Raw genomic sequence first — 13,275 nt, 5'->3', positions numbered from 1 at the left:
GCGGTTCGCCTAACGACCCCATCTCGCCTTTAACTTAATGATAAATATGTTGTTAATTCTGTGACTTTCGGCGAGAAGTTGAAGGTCGCCAATGACTTTCGGCGACTCGTCGAAAGTCTCGTTTTACCCTTGTCAACTCCCCTGGATCTTTGTGCACTGTAGCTTTCAATGGGACAACTCTAGATCATCGAATAATATCGGTGACTCACCGAAAGAGTTGGTGAAGCTTATCAGTGCTTTTGTCAAATATTTCTCTAACTTCTCTTCGAGATTTTACAGACATGACTAAACCTAAAGCTGCTGATAGAATAACGCTAGCTCAAGAGAAGTCCAAAGGAATTTAGAAAAAGAAAGATGCAGTTACATCGAAAGGAAACGTTTTGAAACTACCCACAACTACTGGGAAAGGCAAGGGCAAGAGGCCCACTCCTGCCCGGAAAACCATTACCCTAGACCCTGATACTTCTTCATGGGCCAAGGGATTTTGCAGAGCAGTGCATGTCTTTCTGGCAGACTCACAATCAACAGACCATGGTGAAACTGGCACTGTTGTTCCCCCTGAGGTGACCTCAGGCAGTGATGCCCAGGCTCAGGGTAAGGCATCGGGCACTGATGCCCAGACAGATAGAGAGACTGCATAGACAGGATCCCATTTTTACCTCCCTCTCTATCTTTCTTTAATATACATTCTGGATATTTTATTGCTTGCATTTGAGGACAAATTGCTTTTATTTGTGGTGGGGTGAGGCCCACCTTTGTGAGCTATTCGTTGAATTGTGTTTCATTTATGTATTTGGGTTGTAAGCTATAATTGTGTTAAATACTGCTTTCGTGGAAGATTTGAGCTTGTGGCTTCGTGTTTTAAATTGCAAAATGATTTTGACCATTTCGAAAAAAATTTGCCACCCCTTCTGTGTTGAATGTGGTTGTTCCTTCACAAATTTGAGTCGGTTCAAATCAATATTGATGACTTGGATAGTGCTTAAAATCGAACAAACATGAATGTGTGGTTACAATGAGACCAATTGAAGTTACATAGTCAATATGTGAACTCTATGCATCTCATTGTGACTAGCCAATTATCAAATCGATTCTCTTGTGATGAACGTTGCACACTAGCGAAAGTGTGGAGTCTTGTTTGACTTTGGTGTCGATGCCTTGTGTGATGAGCTTACTATAAAACATGCATGATAACACCTAGAATTTACCCCATTGGTCCGGTTAACTAAGTAAGGCTATCTCTTGATATGATCTTAGGCAATTTCGAAGAGTGTGAGCCAATTTGACATATACCCCTCTTTTGTGGCATACCTTATGAGTGTGTGAACCTCTTTTGAACCCCCCTTGAGCCTTACCTTTCTTTGGAAGAAACTTGATGAAAGCATGACCTGTCTTAAATCAACTACCCATAATCCTCATGATTTGTGGTTGATTGAATAGCCAACTTAGGTCAAAAGCCTAAGTTGGGGGTGTGGTGAAAAGAAAAGACAAGCCAAGAAGTGCAAGAAAAGTCCCCTTTAACCCATGGTGTTGAGAGAAATGGAACCCCTCCATACAGAAAAAAAGAAAGAGAAAAGACAATTAGAGAAAGGAAAAAGAAAAAGTTGTGAAATAATGTTATGAGAAATGTCAAAAGAAATGGGGTTCCGAACAATCCATGGAAGTGAATAATGGGATGACTTATGAGCACTAAAACAAAATAATGAAAGAAGAGGGAAGGGAGTGTTGAAAGCACCACATTTCACGAGGAAGAAAGTCACTGAGCCTAAATGACCATACCTTTGCACTCAACCCCATTACAAGCCTTGAAAAGATCATTTTGATTTTGAGTGAGCTGAAACAATTGTTGATTGGAAAATATGGGTAAACCTATGGGTGAAAGCATGCATTGTGTTTTTCTTTGTGAGAGTGAGCGTTGCATTTGATTCTGGAGCTTTAAATGATTAAACCATTGTGTGAATATGGAATCATTCTTCGTGTGAGGGCATTTGAACACTTTAGTTGAGCTTGAACTTGCATTTGAAGCAAGTATTGTGAGCTTAAGAATCTTTGATAATGGTGTGTAACAACTTGAGTCTTTGAGTATACAATTGATTCTTGCATGAGTAAGTTGAGTCTTGTTGTGCACATTCATGATTGAGTCTTGTGTAGCACTGTTTGAAAAATCCTTTTTGAACGACTGAACTTGAGTTTTACTTGAGGACAAGCAAAAGTTTAAGTTGGGGATGTTGATGAGTCCATAATTTGGACTCATTTAGGGCTATATTTTGATAGCATTAGTGTCCTCAAATGCATATTTTGTCTCAATATCTGATGAAAACCCTTAAGTTTCAGGTATTTAGAGTTTGAGGCAAAGCATGAACACTACTTAGTAAGAAGGAACAAAGCGGCTGAAAAGAACAAAGAAATGAAGGCATGAGGATCGCCGAGCCCAGTTGGCGAATCGCCGAAAGGCCTACAATCTCGCCCTTTGTTCCAGTGTGCTGAGCCATAAAGGGAAAGATCAAGTTGGCGATGAAATTGAGCAATCGGTGTGTCTCCGAGCAGTTCCGTGAAGCAGTACTCTATCGCCCAATGACCCAGGACGCAAAGATGCTGAAGGCAAGCACTGAAAGGCGATGAAGCAGACCAAAGGGCGGATCACCGAATGGGTCAGCGATCCCAACTAACTGCGCCAAATGGGTCCTTTACATCACACTTTCTGAAAAACTATAAATACCAGTTGAAGTTTTTACTTTAGTATTAAGTTTTATATTCAGACTTAGAATATTTTCATGTTTGGAGAGGGTTTTGAAGAACTTGAATACCCAAAGGGTTTCAACTCCAAGATTTTGGACTTGGGTCTTGTGGATTCTTCACTATTGGCTTTTTTGAGACTTAAATCTTCATACACATTTGAATGCAAACTCATATTGGTATAAATTTCTATCTCTTGTTCATCTCTAGCTAAAACCCCAATTCTTGGGGTACTGTGATTTGGTGAATATGGGTTAAGTTAATTGTTGGGTCTTGCTTGCTGATAGTTTAATCATTGTTTAAATGTGATTTCGTTTAGTAGTTGTGTTGGAACTTAATGAAATTGTAGTTGTAAATACAATTTCACCTTTGTGTTTTCAGCTTGCTCGAGAGAGAGGTCGTTAAATTAAGACTACTAAATTGATGGCCGATGGGATTGGGTCGACATGAGGTTCAGCTCGAGAGAGTGAACCCTAGTCCTTCTCCCACACACTCAACTCGAGAGACTGAGTGGGCTAAAGCGGAGGCTGTTCTTCATGCGGCAACTCGGTGTTCGAGAGAAATCGAGTTGATTCTGGGTAAGTTGTTCGAGAGAGAATTTACCCCAACTATAGTCTAGCCTAGTCACAAATATTCAACAGATTTATTATCAAAAGCATGTACCCAATAGTTTAGTTTATCCCGTATTCCTATCACATCCCAAGTATCCCATCTCCTTGATTAGTACTCTTTGCATTTTTGTTGTTCTTGCTTACTTGTTACAAACCCCCCATTGATAATTGATGCTTGCATCACCCCTTAGATTTAACATGTTTATATTCGATAATCTGTTTAGCTACGACTAATTAGAACTTAATTTTATTTTTCTATGGATTCTCAAAACCACTCCCTTGGGACTCGACCCCAACCCTTGGTTGGGTTACTTTACTATTGTACGATCGTAGACACTTTCATTGGAAGTTATGTCTTTATTACGCAAACATCAATACACATTCAATGTACTTCTTTTGTGACAAATGAGTTTTCCTTACATCTCTATGACGGGTTATTCTCATGCCCAAAATTTGTTGGGCATGACCCAAGTCTTTCATAGAAAAAGACTTACACAACTCTTTCTTCAATTCGTCAATCTTGGAAGTATTCCTTCCCACGATCAACATATCATCCACATATAGCAAGAGGATGATAACATTATCGTCTTTTGTACAAATACACAATGATCTGAAGACGTCTTCTTCTAGCCTTGGTCCCCATAATAGATTCAAACATCTTGTACCACTGTCTAAGAGCTTGTTTTAAGCCATAGAGATTATTTTTGAGTTTGTACACAAAATTTTCTTTACCATTTACTTTGAATCCTTCGGGTTGTTCCATATAAATTTCTTCTTCTAGGTCACCGTGAAAAAAGTCGTCTTCACATCCATCTGCTCAATCTCTAAATTAAGACTAGCTGCCAAACCTACAATTGTACAAATAGAGGACATTTTCATGAATATTCAGTCAACGTCAATACCCTTCCTTTGACGAAATCCCTTAACAACCAATCTAGATTTGTACTGGGCTTCAAGTTGTGTTCTTCAACTTAAACTTTGAACACTCACTTGTTCCTTAAAGTTCTCATGCCCTTAAGCAATTTCACCAACTCATAAGTGTGGTTCTCATGGAACGACTATATCTCGTCTCGCATGGATTCAATCCATTGATCCTTGTGCTCATCTTTCATGGCCTCCTTATAACATTCAGGTTCTCCCCCGTTAGTAAGTAACACATACGCATTGGGTGAATAATGAGAGGAAGGAACCCATTGTCTTATGGACCTCCTAAGCAAAATATTTGATTCGTCCACAACTTCATGAGCAGGTCGATCATCAATAACAACATCATTGTTATTATCAACATCAACATGTTGATTCGATATATGATTCTGGGTGTCACCATGATCATCAAACCCAACAACATTCATGCACACTTGTGTGAGGAAATTCATCAAGATGAAGTATGCCATCAAAACTTGAAGATTCTAGCTTCTTCGCTTTGTCAATATTTTCAATAGTTTGATTCTCCATAAAACAATATCACAACTTCTCGCAAGTTTCTTCTCAATTGGATCATATATCTTGTAACCAAATTCATCAAGGCCATATTTAACGCAGATGCAGTGCCTTGTCTTGGCATCTAACTTTGACCTCTCATCTTTTGACACATGTACAAAAGCTTTGCAACCAAATACTCTCAAATGGTCATAGAAAACATCATTTCCATACCAAACTCTATTTGGAACATCACTTTGCAAATAAACAATGAGAGATAGATTAATAACATGTGCAACGATCAAGAAAGCTTCACCCCAAAATGAGTTCAATAATTTTGCTTCAGAAAGCAAACATCGAACTCTTTCCATCAAGGTATTGTTCATCCTCTCAACTAAACCATTAAGCTAAGGAGTCTTCTTGTATCTAGTACCTTGATGCTTACAGTATTTATCAAATGGTCCAGAATATTCACCACTATTATTAGTACGAATGCTTTTCAGTTTCTTTCCAGTTTCTCTTTCAACTGAAGTCTGAAACTGCTTGGAGACACCTAATACTTGGTCTTTAGTCTTCAACACATAGACCCAAAGTTTTCTCAAGCAGTCATCAATAAAAGTGACAAATTAGTAGAGCATACCACCCAATGTCCTTACCTTCATTGGACCACATAAATCAGAGTGCACCAACTCAAACAACTCCGTGTTTCTTGAAGGAATGTTAGACTTAAAGGAAACTCTATTTTTGTTTACTAGCCAAACAGTGCTCACACTTCTCTAATTTAGCACTTTCGAAATCTGACAATGATTTCTTCTTGGCTAGAGAATTTAATTCTTTTCTCGCTGATATGGCTAAGCCTCTTGTGACATAACGTTGGAGAGTTATCGCTCTCAACTGCATTCACCATATCAACACAAGTAGAAGTCGTAGTGTAATATAGACCGCAACGTTTGTTGCCACAAGCCACAATCAAGAAACCCTTAATGAGTTTCCACTTTCTATCACAATTGGTACTAACATATCCTTCATCATCCAAAACACAAACAAAAATTAGGTGCAGACGAACATCATTTGCATGTTCACATTGTTCAAAACTAGTTTAGTTCTAACACTAGTTTCCAAACAAATTATATCAATACCAACCACCCTAGATATAATCTCATTACCCAAAGGTTGCAAAATCTTTTTCCTTGATGTCACGTGAGATGTGGCACCAGTGTCTACAACCCAACTTGACTCATCACAAGCAATATTTATCATATTTGCATCAAGGACGGTAACAAGATATTCGGTGGTGACGGTGGCTAGGAAATTTTCATTGCCATCTTCTTTAGTTTTCTCTTTATCTTTGTTCTCCCTCTTCAACTTTCGACAAAACTTTTTTGTGTACCCTTTCACGCCACAATGATAGCACTCAATATCTTTATGTCTTCCTCTGGATTTCTCTTGTTTTGTTCTCTATTATGAGAAACACGAGGTTTATTTCTCCCCCTAGGGCCAGCCACTAGGACATCCGACGAAAAAAAACCTAGAGATTTTCTTCTCACCTGGACACGTTCAACACACTGCTCTTGGCAAAATCCATAGAGATCACACCATACGTAGTAGAATTTGATAAAGAAGTTCTAAATATTTCCCAAGAGTCTGGTAGGGAACTAAGTAGAAGCAAGACTTGAATTTCTTCATCAAACTTGATGCCCATAGCAAATAATTAGTCCATAATCCCCTTAAAACTATTCAGGTGATCTGTCATCGGAGAACCATCATGGTAATTTAGACTTAGCATCTGCTCTATCATGAACATCGTATTATTTCCAGTTTTTCGAGCATACAAACTTTCAAGACGCTCCCATAGGATCCGAGCATGTGTTTCTCCAGAAATATGGTTCAACACATTATCGTTAACCCATTGCCTAATAAATCCACAAACGTGTCTGTGCAACAGATTCCACGTCTTTGCAACAAATTCCACTCTTCATCTATTTATTTTCAGGCTTCACAATGGTAAAGACTGGTTGCTAGAAATTCTTAACATAAAGCAGGTCTTCTATTTTCCTTTCCAAATGGTATAATTAACACCATTCAAAGTAACCATTCTATCTGTGTAGGATTCCATTGTTTCCCTCCAAAAAATATAGCTATTGCGATCCAATGCTCTGAAATCAGTTTGTTGGGAAAACGCTAACTAACACAAAAATATATGGTCAAATAACGCAAAAAAGAATTTTACGTGGAAACCCTTCTAAATAAGGGAAAAACCACCGGCCAAGAGGAGCAACAAATATCACTATAGTAAGGAATTTCACATTGTATAGTCACGAGTATAATACTCAAACTGACTACTACACACTCAAAATGAATAACACTCTTTAGATTTACCACCTGACTAAAATATTGCTCACATCTTCTTTTTCTTCACAAACTATTTTTCTTATATAATCTACGCAATACCTTACTTTGCTCTCAAATAAAAAATTTCTCTCTATCTTGGTGTGTATTACAAATGTGAAAGAGTTCTCTATTTTTAGGAAAAAATTCTACCTATTGATCACATCAATTAGGAGTGACAATTCAAAATAACATTTGCTAATATTTGCTGAAAGTCTATGTTCACAACCAGAATGTCCATTTGATGCCAATCATTCAATTCAACATTTGTTGCCACTGTTACTTTTTAACAATTGCTTGCAGCAATTGAGAATCTTTGATGTAGTAGCCAAAGTTGACAAATAAAACATGTGATGTACCCCACACAGATGGCAATAGAAAGCTAACTCCAAAACACATGAAACTCTCAGAACGGAACCTTGAAATTCATTTGAAACATCTTAAGTCAAACCATTAGTGCAATCGATCATAAAACAAATCTCGAACTAGTTGAAATAATCCAATCTCCATTCCATGGTTGTCTTGACCATATGTTTACCATGGTCAACTATTAAATTAAGAAAAGCTAAAAATCCACGCAAGGACCCAAAACATCCCCCGAAGGACTTGGGAACCTTGGATAACTTTCAACTAGGTCATAAATGACGCTCTTGACCTAGTGGAATCATCAAAACTCGAATTCAACCTTGTCAACCCAAATGTTGACTTTGATTAAACTTTTCAAGTTTCAAACTTTCAAAACTCAAAAACTTACCCGAAACACATATGATCACCTCGGGAATCTTGTCACCATTTCCATAAACCAAAATTATGAAAAGGATCAAACAAAGAAAAAGAGACAAAAATCACAAAATGATGTTGAGGGCTGTTACAACAAAAAGTTGGTCAAGGTATTTTATCTTTATCCATTAAGAAATATCTCATTAGCTATACATATATGCAATTCAAAATAAAAGATGTGCTAAAACATAATCGAGCTACATTGGGTCAGGTACAATGTTCTTTCCTTACCCATATCAAAGCACTCTACACACAAGGGCCTATAACCTCGACCTCAGTGTGGAAATCATGATTGAATCGACGGTGTTCAATCTTCCTTCATCCTTTGCAAGGATTATGGAATAGGATCAACCAGTATTGATGTAATGATGTCCTTGAAGTGGGTTGTGGAATGAGTAAATACATCTCCATCTTTGTAAAGGAGATCTATCACGCGTACAAGATTGAGAACTCGAACGAGAATAAGCACTAGTACATCAGTTGGACTCAAGCATTGCTTGTTTACATCTTCCCATGCATCGTTTACTAATTTTTGAAGCTCCAAAATCACCTCTTCTTTTGAAGTTCCATTTTGTGTCATTAAGCACTCCACTGTTGATGGTTCATGCCCTTTTTCTTGCTCAAACTAAAATAAATGTGTCCTAATAGTTTATAAACTTTATACAAGAAAAATATATATTGGAAGTAACAACTAAAAGAATATATACTTCTAAAATTTATCCTTGCTAATTATATAAATTTGAAATATATATGATGTAACAACATAAGACACACATAATTATAACATGTCTGAAATGCAGACGATGGTTGCACTTCAGTAGTATGTTGTGACTTCCCAACTTCAAACAAGGATATTATTACTTTATTCACGTATGTCTGAAGTTATGTCCAAAGCACATAAGTTTTTTTTAAAAATGAAATTAGGGCACAACTTAAATAGTGATCCCAAAATTGGATATTTCTGGCATCCCTATCTATAAACTTTACCTTTTAAAGATTTTTGACCCATCCAATGGTTAAAGTAGCCCATCCTTACGAGGTAAAAAAGCAGAGACGAATCAAGAATTTTAAGTTTGAAGAATATTTTACTAGCCAATTTTTAAAAGTTCCAATTTTAAACTGGCTAAAAAAATACTAGCTCAACCCCATCCAACTAGAAGGTTTAGTTGGTAGATATAACGTATATTTCTTACCATACTTAAAAGACTTTTCTCCATGAAAGTAGAAAGCATTACACAAAGGAAATTGCAAAGAAAGAAGTTCAATAAGCCAAAAAAAAAAAAAAAATTAAAATTCTTACTTCATGTCCAGCAATGTCATCCATGAGTCTGGCAATTACTGTTGATGCTTTAACAACCAAAGGTTCCTTTGTTACCCAATCCATGATATATTTATTCATCAAATTATCCTCTATGCCAACCAAAGAGATTGTTGCAACCATCATGTAACCACTAGAAACAAGTGAAACCTTTATATACTCCTCAAAAGTTGGAACAGAATAGTCTGAATGATACCACTTTGCCTCGTCAAAATACGCCCTTATCAACTTTTTCATCTGAGAACAAATAGGAAATATTAGTCGATAACTATATTGTCAAACTAGGAACAATAGAAAATACATCAATGGCAAGAAATAAAGAATGTAGTAATATGAAGTGTATGATTATGACCTCATTTTTGGCATAGTAAAGGCGATAGGTTTTGCCTTTCTTGGCCAATTCTTCCTCCATTTCACTATATACGTCAAGAATGGCAAGATAGCACAGTCTCATGTATGATGACAATTGATCAATGGCACTACGTCCAGAGTCCGAACTGCTATTCAAGCATCATCTTAATCAAATCGAGCAGAGTAATATTAACAAAAAAGAAATTATATACTTCCTCCATTTCAATTTGTTTGTCCTATTTTTACTTCAAACAGATTTAAGAAAGTAAAAATACTTTTGAAACAAACCTCTCTATTACATGTGTGAAACACCTAAGTTCGTCATAAGATCCATATACATCGTAGATTTCATCGATAATGGTAGCCAAGGCAATTATTTTAGCCAACATTCTTCTTGCCATAGCAAATTTTGGCTCGAAATACACTGACAATGACCAAAAGTAGGACTCAACTAATCGATCTCTAGCAAACGGATACTTGGTTAAAAATTCCAAATCTCTCCACCACCTAAATCCAGAAACGTAATCTTTGAACCAGTCTTTAACAAAAGTACTTCCCGAGTACTCCTATAAAGGATTTAGCGGGAATAATATAATTGTCACTATATTATATTTAGAGGCAATAATAAATATGATATTTGTAACAAACTCTCTATATACGTTATGTTAAAGACTTTAGCGACTCTGAATGCAATGGTATTGACTCAACTATGGCTAAATATTTTTGCGGCAATAACTATTACAGCTAAATGGTTTTGTGGCATCACATCTTACCTTGTAATGTGACTTAGCTCCTTCGTATGTACCTTTTGCAACAAGTTGAAGTCCAATTTAGCAAATTTAAGTACTACTTTATCCCTTGTGTCATACTTTTGGTATATAGATATAATTCTTCTTGCATCTACCCTTGGTAAGCTCATACATATTGGTTGATTCAGGGCAAGCATAACTTGTTCCCTAAAGAAATCACTCAAGGAAGGCATCATAGATTTTAGATGACTTGATGTGAAGACTAGGGCTTGCTCTAAAATATCCTCTCCATGGACTCGAAGATGTGTAGCTTCATAAAAACTCAACATTGCTGGTACATGTGTAGTCAATGCCTTCTCAAAATTTCCTTCACTATCCTTGAACTTTTTGAACACATCTGTTTACACAAAATTAACCATTCAAAGTATTAGTTAACAGATATTAGACTAATATATGAAGTTGAAAGTTGCAGAAGTGGGGATATTTGGGTGGATGTTTAGGCACATTAGGAGAGGTAACATTAGAAATGAGGATATCTAAGGCAAGGAAGAAGTGGTCTCAATGGAAGATAAGATGTGGAAATCAATGCTTAGATGGTTCGGACATGTGAAGCAGTAACAGAGCTAGGAATTGCTGCTAGTGAGATTTGAACACATGACCATTGACTCATTCAAGGCATCTAAAACCGCAAGGCTACAACAGTCTGTAATATCAAGGGTGTCCAAAAATATGTTATATAATCACTTCGTTTATCATTTTACTTGTATATACAGTATTTTTTTCCGACGAAGGGTGTCCAATTAGACACTCTAACAACCACATGACTCCGACCTTGATGTGAAGAAGGGATGCATTGATGCACCATTGCAATATTGATGTGTGAGGTTGGCTATGAATGGTTACAAGAGAGACATAGATAGACCGAAGAAATATTGCAGATAAGTTAGTAGAAAGTACTTTTTTTCCTAAGGTTTCTAATTTCGAATTTTCTTTCCACACTGGGACGTTCGTCTTTCTAATGATCTCTTTGATGATAGACTCTATCTCATATATTTGTTTAGAAGCTGAGGAGATAGAAGCGAAATTGTAAACTGATTTGAACGTCATTGTCATTAACAAAATAAGAGTTAAAGTTATAAGGAACCTAATTTTTTCCTACGGTTTCTCTTTTCCTTTTTAAGGTGTTTGATATCAGATTCACTTTCCATGTCGGACCCTTTTGTCTTTCTATCCGTCTCTTTGATGCTAGACTCCATCTCAAATATTTGAAAAGTTGTGGAGATAATAGGCAAAATTAAAAACTGATTTGAACATTATTGTCATTAACAAAAAAAGAGTTACTATTACTAGGAACCTAATTGTTTTCCTAAGGTTTCTTTTTCCTTTTTAAGAGGTGTTTGTGAAAGAGTTGGTTTGGTTCTTGTGGAATCAAACTCAATGGAAGATTAATTAATATGAAGATTTGGTAGGAAGATAATTAGTGCAAAATAAAAGTCAAGATAGTATCTTGGTAGGTAAAATTTAGGTAAACCATAAAATGGTTTCACATGTTTAACCTTGACATTTTTGGTACGTAGTGATGTCATGGATGACATAAATAGGAAGAATTCATTCCTATAAATAGGTAGCTCTTAATTCATCTTCAAATCATCCTTTCACTTGCCTTCTCACCTTCTAAGGCATTTGATGTTCTCTCTTGTAGTATTTCACTTGTATTCTTTGTAGAGTGAAATAAATATTGGTGCAGTTGTTCTTTGGTGGACGTAGGATCATTTTGATCCGAACCACGTTAAATATTGTTGTTCTTCCATGTTCTTTAATTTCATGTTTTCGCTAACAATTGGTATCCGAGCCAATGTTCTGTCTAAGTATGCTCTGTGGTTGCAACATAGTCAGAACTTCCACATCAGAAAAAAATTACTTTAGTTTTCTGTATTTCTGAATACATTGTAGTAGAAAAGGAAGAACAAGTAAAAATGAGTTATATGAATTTTGATATTGATAGATTTAGTGGGTGCAACAACTTCAATATTTGGAAGATCCAGATGATGGCGTTACTGCGGTGATGCTTTTGAAGCATTTAAAGAGTGGAAGATTTTGGTAGAAAATCAAATGGAGAGAAAAATCAAGTATTTTCGCACAGATAATGGCTTGGAGTTTTGCAGTGAAGAGTTCAATGATTTCTTCAAGGTTCATGGGATTGCAAGACATAAGACGGTCAGGCACACACCACAACAGAATGGAGTTGTCGAGAGAATGAACAGAACTCTTCTTGAGAAGGGTCGTTGTATGCTCTTACAAGCCAAGATGTCCAAAGTATTTTGGGCTTAAGCAGTTCATATTGCTTCTCATATTGTCTATCGATCTCCAGCATCATCGATTGACTTTAAGACTCCGAATGAGGTCTAGTCAGGTGAACCCTATAACTATTCATACTTGCGAATATTTGGGTTTCCAGCTTATTATCATGTTAATGAAGGAAAGCTTGAACCAAGGGCTAAGAAGACCATATTCATAGGATATGTAGATGGAGTAAAAGGGTACAAACTTTGGTGTTTGTCCTTACTCAAATTTGTAGTTAGTAGAGATGTTACCTTTGATGAATCCTCTATACTTGATCCTCGTAAAGTTTCTGTGGAGTTATCAAGAAACGAGAACAACGAGCAGGTGGAGCTACCAGTGGAGCTTACCAAGAAATGAGATCAAGAGACTCAAATTGATGAGTCAAAAGATGCAGACTTGAAGAACTTGATGTAAATAAACCATACACAATTGCGAAGGGAAAGGACAAAAGGCAGATACGGAAACCGGAATGTCTTATAGAGCAAGAAAATTTGATTGCACATGCGTTCGTAGCTGCAGAAGAAGAGATTAGGATCTCGAGCCTCTTCGTATGTTGAAGCAACTTCTTGCAAAGATGTTG

General features: G+C 36.6%; 1 protein-coding gene across 1 annotated transcript; it reads right to left on the bottom strand.

The window, feature by feature from the left end:
* Nucleotides 1-4,756: 4,756 nt before the first annotated feature.
* LOC125812402 ((-)-germacrene D synthase-like) lies at nucleotides 4,757-11,608 on the bottom strand. Its single transcript, XM_049491901.1, has 8 exons — nucleotides 11,512-11,608; nucleotides 10,409-10,749; nucleotides 9,892-10,169; nucleotides 9,605-9,749; nucleotides 9,235-9,489; nucleotides 8,338-8,559; nucleotides 5,200-5,338; nucleotides 4,757-5,106 (listed from the first exon to the last, which is right to left on the bottom strand). The coding sequence occupies exons 1-8, from the start codon at nucleotides 11,606-11,608 to the stop codon at nucleotides 4,757-4,759; spliced, it is 1,827 nt and encodes a 608-aa protein (XP_049347858.1).
* Between the last annotated feature and the right edge of the window lie 1,667 nt (nucleotides 11,609-13,275).

Source organism: Solanum verrucosum, unplaced genomic scaffold (genome assembly GCF_900185275.1).
Source record: "Solanum verrucosum unplaced genomic scaffold, falcon-dt-bn FXZP01000159.1, whole genome shotgun sequence".
NCBI classification, from domain to species: domain Eukaryota; kingdom Viridiplantae; phylum Streptophyta; class Magnoliopsida; order Solanales; family Solanaceae; genus Solanum; species Solanum verrucosum.
The sequence above is the reverse complement of the archived record's forward strand: the minus strand, read 5'-3'. Positions and strand labels throughout refer to the sequence as shown.

Coding starts and splice junctions, on each gene's coding strand:
- LOC125812402 (XM_049491901.1), bottom strand. CDS start 11,608: ATGGAGTCTAGCATCAAAGAGACGGATAGAAAGACAAAAGGGTCCGAC. Junction 9,490..9,604: donor TTTACTATGCCAAAAATGAG/GTCATAATCATA, acceptor ATTTGTTCTCAG/ATGAAAAAGTTGATAAGGGC. Junction 5,107..5,199: donor TAAATACTGTAAGCATCAAG/GTACTAGATACA, acceptor TGCTTTCTGAAG/CAAAATTATTGAACTCATTT.